The sequence below is a fragment of the Eriocheir sinensis genome, unplaced genomic scaffold, assembly GCF_024679095.1.
Source record: "Eriocheir sinensis breed Jianghai 21 unplaced genomic scaffold, ASM2467909v1 Scaffold214, whole genome shotgun sequence".
Classification (NCBI taxonomy): Eukaryota; Metazoa; Arthropoda; class Malacostraca; order Decapoda; family Varunidae; genus Eriocheir; species Eriocheir sinensis.
This window is the reverse complement of record NW_026111515.1, coordinates 41972-47568: the sequence shown is the minus strand read 5'-3', so window position 1 is coordinate 47568 and position 5597 is coordinate 41972. Positions and strand designations below refer to the sequence as shown.

The 5597-nt window shown below is 47.9% G+C and overlaps 1 protein-coding gene across 1 annotated transcript; it reads right to left on the bottom strand.

Moving 5' to 3' along the window:
- Positions 1–640: 640 nt before the first annotated feature.
- Positions 641–3289, bottom strand: LOC126990853 (tyrosine-protein phosphatase non-receptor type 23-like). Its single transcript, XM_050849506.1, has 2 exons — positions 3189–3289; positions 641–2025 (listed from the first exon to the last, which is right to left on the bottom strand). Exons 1-2 carry the CDS (start codon positions 3244–3246, stop codon positions 641–643), a joined length of 1443 nt encoding a protein of 480 aa, XP_050705463.1. The 5' UTR covers positions 3247–3289.
- Between the last annotated feature and the right edge of the window lie 2308 nt (positions 3290–5597).

The following is a 5597-nucleotide window of genomic DNA, read 5'->3' as shown; positions in this document are numbered from 1 at the left end:
AACAAAATAAGGAAAGGCTTTAAGCGGAGAAATATTAGTTCATATTAGAATGCATAATAGAAAACTGGATTAAGGAAAGTCGTGGGAGTCATTCAGGAGGAAAAATGATAAAAAAGATTGAATGAAGGGAGCAGAGGTGACCTTAAAGGGGATATATAATAGAAAATTGGATAAGGAGGGTAACGAATGCTTTTTTAGGAGAATAACTAATGGAAAACGGGAATGAGCAGACTCGTGGTGGCTTTCAAGAGAATTAACTAAAGAAAAGAAAAATGAGGATAGTCGAGGTTGAGGATACATAATAGAAAATGGAATAAGGAGAACTACGAATATTTTTTCTTTAGAGGAGTAACTAATGGAAGACGGGAATGAGCAGACTCGCGGTGGCTTTTAAGAGGATGAACTAAAGAAAACAAAAATAGAGAAGAGACGAGACGGTCTTAAAGATGATACATAACTGAAAACAGAGTATAGTTGGGAATTCATTTTGTAGGGAGGAATAACTAGTGGAAAACGGGAATGAGCAGACTCGTGGTGGCCTTCAAGAGGATGAACTAAAGAAAACAAAGACGGGGGGAGTCGCGGCGGCTTTCAGGAAGATAAACACGGAAAATGGAATGAGGAGCGTCGCGAGGGTGCTTCAGGAGGATAAATAACACTCAGAGTAGCGAAAAGTGGAATGAACGTTGTTATTGGAGGTGGAGGAGGAACAGGGGGCGCCGGTGGAGGTACAGAGGAGGGGGTCGATGGCAGTTTCCTGGAGAGAGAGGTGGGGGGCGGCGCTCTCTTGGGGGAGGTAGAGAACTTGCAGGGGGACTCCACTCTCCGCCCCCTGCACCGACGGGTGGATCTGGGAGGCCAAGCGGGAGAGCGTTCCACCTCCTCCACCTGCGCATCCACCTCGGGGCAGCGTGGTGGCGGCGGTGGTATAATGGTGGTGGTGGTGTGGGGGGAGGGTGGTGGTGTAGAGCACAGTGGAGGTGGGTGTGGGTGTGGCATTCTGCGGGAAGTGCGAGAGAGTGGTGATGACGTGTGGAAGGGACGTGGAGGTGGTGGCAATGGTGTTGTGTCGTGGTGGTGGTGGTGGCGGGTGTAGTGGTGATGGCGCAAGGCCCTCCTGGGTGCTGGGGGGGATGCCTGCCGGGGTGTACGTGCCGTGGGGGATGGTGATGGTGTACTGGGGCGTCGTGCGGAGGAGCAGTGCGGAGGTGTGAAGCTGGGGGGTAGAGGTGAGGGGGGACTGCGGGGGGGGCTCAACCACGGGGATCGGGGCCATATGGGGGAGGGCGGCGGGGTACATTACCTGGGGGAGCGAGACTGTGTGTATCTGCGGGTGGAGGGGCTGGGGCGGGGGGTGGTGGAGGGGGTGCGAGGTGGGGTGCGGGGAGAGGTGATGCTGGGAGACCTGGGGGGAGAGAGCCAGCTGCTGGGGTAATGGTGCAGGGGAGACATGCCCAGGGGGAGGTGTCAGGTGGACGTAGGGAGCTGTGAGGGGAGGGAGGACAGCCTGGGGTTCTGGGGGCAGTGCTACATCAGGCTGGGGCTCGAGGACTGGCTGCGGGGGCTGGAGAGTATCAAAACCTATCTGCTCCTCGGTCAGCCCCATCACACTCTGCTCCATCTGCACCTCACTCTGAGGCTGAGGCTGCACGTTGGAGGGGGTTAACGCTCCCTGGGTCCCTTCCACCTCCTGGGAATGCGGTAGGCTCAGCACGGACTGGGATTCCCGGTTCATGATAGGCTGGGATTCCCTTCGGCGTAGGTTCCGTAAGCTGAGCCTGGAGAGCCTTGACGGGGAGTGAATCTCGACCCGCGGTGTTGTGATGTCATCCGCCTCCACCTCAAGGACATGAACAGGACCACCGCGACATGAGGCAGCTCGGGGGCGCGTCCTCCTTGGGGAACTCCCGCCGGGTGCGCTGCGTGTGGAGGACTTGCGCATGAGGGGTGAGGAGCGGCGGGAGGAGCGGGCGGAGGTCACCTGGGTCACCACCACAGGGCCGGGCGAGAAGGTGGTCAGGAGCTCTGTGGGCGGGAGGAGGAGAGAGAGAGAGAGAGTATGGAGAGAGAGAGAGAGAGAGAGAGAGTGAGAGAGAGAGAGAGAGAGAGAGAGAGAGAGAGAAGGTGGTAAAGAGACCTGTGTATGGAGAAATGGAGGGATAGAGGGAGGAGGGTGGAGGAGAGATGAAGAGAGAAAGGGAGAGAGAAAGGAGGACGGTGGCAAAGAGACGTGAGGAAGGGAGAAGCAGAGAAGCAAGGCTTAGAATTAGGACACACAAACACACACACACACACACACACACACACACACACACACACACACACACACACACACACACACATTATCCCACCTTCTGCTCTGTCACCCTTCCCTTCTTCCTCTCGGTTTACCACTTCTCTCTCTCCCTCCTCCCCTCTTCCCTTTCCTCTCGTAAATTAACACCACCCACAGCGTAATAACCTTCTCGGTCTATCTGTCTCTGTCTGTGTGTCTCTCCCTTCTAGGCCTTTATTCTCATACGCTTTCGGCCTCCACAACAACTATTTCCAAAGGCTACAAAGGACATTAGTGGAGTTCTCAGGAGTCTTCTTTTTCTTGTTGATGGTGTAGAAGCCTTGACATACTATCACTAGGCTCATAAAAGTAGCCATTGAAAAACCCATAACCTCTACGAAAGCCTTATCCATTGTGTGCGTGTAAGCTCCAAAATGTTTGAGTGTGTGGGCCATATACTAACCGAATGATGAATTTTACCACCATATGTAAGACCCTTCTCAGTCTGTCTTAATTTGTCTGTTTTCTCTCTCTCTCTCTCTCTCTCTCTCTCTCTCTCTCTCACATAGATTCATTATTTGCTCTTATTTTCACATTCATGGTGCAAAAGTCTTCTCAAACCATCACTAAGCTCAAAATTACCAATGGAACAACCCACAACCTCTACGAAAGCCTAATCATATGTGTGTGTGTGTGTGTGTGTGTGTGAATATGGTCAGTCGTATGTATAGACTGGATTTCTTTTTTCACTGCAACAATTTCTACTGCTGATGTTACTACTACTACTACCACTACTATTGATACTACTACTACTACTACTACTACTACTACTATTACGACAACGACGACTACCACTATTCCAACACCTACCACCAAGCTCCGAAAGGCTCGAAAAGAATGGCCTCATACTCACCACACGAGGGATGGCTGCCCCCACTATAGGTCGGGAACATCACCCCCTGACTCGGCATCTCCAGCAACGATTCACCCGAGACGTTATGATGGTGGTGGTGAGCCTTCGGGAGCTGTTGGCCTCTGCGGGCGCGGCAGGTTACCACGCCCGCCACCACCACCGCCACGCCAACCACCACGCCCACGACTGCCCCAGACACCACCACACTTAGGGGTGCCTCCAGGGTCCCGCGGGTGTCCAGGTGTGGGTGCGTCCTCCCCTGGGTTCTTGACTGTTAGGAAGGGATTGGGAGTGACATTATGGAAGGAATGAGGATTTAGTGGCATAATAATGTAGGATTTAAGGATGGAGGAAGTAGATGGGGAAGGAGTGTGCAGTGGAGGGATGAATGGATGTTGAATGGTTTGGCAATATGAATCGATGTAGAATAAGGAAGAATAAGGGTTTGGAAATTTCTTGATGATTTATTATTAGTTTTGCGTGTATGAATAGGTGGGATGTGGAAATAGTTGTGTCTAATCGTGTATGAATACGTGTTTAATGTTTGAAAATATGAAAAGATACTGAAGAATAAGATTTTTGAAGTTCCAGGCGTTATATTGTTCATGTTTTGTGTGTCTGGATGGTAAAAAAGGGTAAGATGTGGAAATATATGTGTCTAGTTGTATAAGAATTGATACTGAACTGTTTGATAATATGTATAGATGTTGAATAATATGGTTTTTGAAGTCCAAGGTTGATACATTTAAAGCATTGCGTGTAGGGATGGACAAAAGGGTGAGATGTGAAATGATTTGTGTTTGATACTGAAATAATGGAAAACCGAGTGATGGAATAGAAAAATGTCGAAGGATAGAGTGTAGCGAGTAAGGAAAGACGTGGGGGTGAAGGATAAGTGGACGCAGAAGAATTGATGTAAATCGAGTGATGGAATAGAAAAATGTCGAAGGATAGAGTGTAGCGAGTAAGGGTGAAAAGATAAGTGGGCGCAGAAGAATTGATGTAAATTGAGTGATGGAATAGAAAAATGTCGAAGGATAGAGTGTAGCGAGTAAGGGTGAAAGGATAAGTGGGCGCAGAAGAATTGATGTAAATTGAGTGATGGAATAGAAAAATGTCGAAGGATAGAGTGTAGCGAGTAAGGGTGAAAAGATAAGTGGGCGCAGAAGAATTGATGTAAATCGAGTGATGGAATAGAAAAATGTCGAAGGATAGAGTGTAGCGAGTAAGGAAAGACGTGGGGGTGAAGGATAAGTGGGCGCAGAAGAATTGATGTATCTGAAACGTGATGACGGGAGCGGTTCATTGGCGAGTAAGGAAATCAAAGGGATGCAGGTGTCAAAGAGAGAATGGTAAAGGCGAGATGAAGGTCAGGGAAGGGAGGCGTGAAACATGATTATTGCTGAAGGGAAAGTGAGTGTGTTGGGCGAGGGTGAGAGTGGGAAGGGGAAAGTGAGAGTGCTTGAAAAGAATGTGTAAAATTTGTCTGTATTTCCTCCTGCCTGCGACTTGGAACCTTTCAAGAGGAGAGAATCAAGGCAACTCTCCACCCCAAAAATGACGTCTCTTCTGGCCTATTGTTTTATTATCTTTTGTTCGGAGTAGCGTCTAGCGTTTTTTTTATTTATTTATTTTTTTTTATTTTTTTTTACCCCTGAACTGTCTCCCTTGCTGCAGAAAATAAGAGTGTGAACGGGATTTTCTGAGGGTAACGTAAACGAAAAAAAGAAAAGAAAAAAGAAAACGTGATGTAGAGGAGGTATAACAATGACAAACTATGCCCGTAGAATTCGCGAAGAGTAACGAAAAGGACAAGAAAAGAAGGGGAAATATATGCGTTTGGCGGTAAATAAATAATAATAAGTATAAAATTAATCAAAATGGACGCCAACAGCCGCTCATAAAACTGCCGAAAGTAGCCCAAAAGAATCACTGACTCAGCAACAGAGAGAGAGAGAGAGAGAGAGAGAGAGAGAGAGAGAGAGAGAGAGAGAGAGAGAGAGAGAGAGAGAGAGAGAGAGAGAGAGAGAGAGAGAGAGAGAGAGAGAGAGAGAGAGAGAGAGAGAGAGAGAGACAGATAGATAAACAGACAAAAGAACAGAAGAACAAACAGAAAGATCGATACACAGAAAAAATGGATACAATAATGGACAAAATTCATGAGACAGCCCCCCCCCCCCCAAAAAAAAAACACAGTCAGAGTACCCTAAAACAAACAAACAAACAAACAAACAACATACAAACACTAAAGCGGCAATAAAATAAGGAAAACTAAACGAAAAATAACACTAATAACAAGCACCCAAACAACCCACTTAATCAACCCAATCAACGCAATCAATCCATCACTCCAACAGTCAATAACCCCATCACCTCAACAATCAATAACCTCGTCACTTCAACAATCAA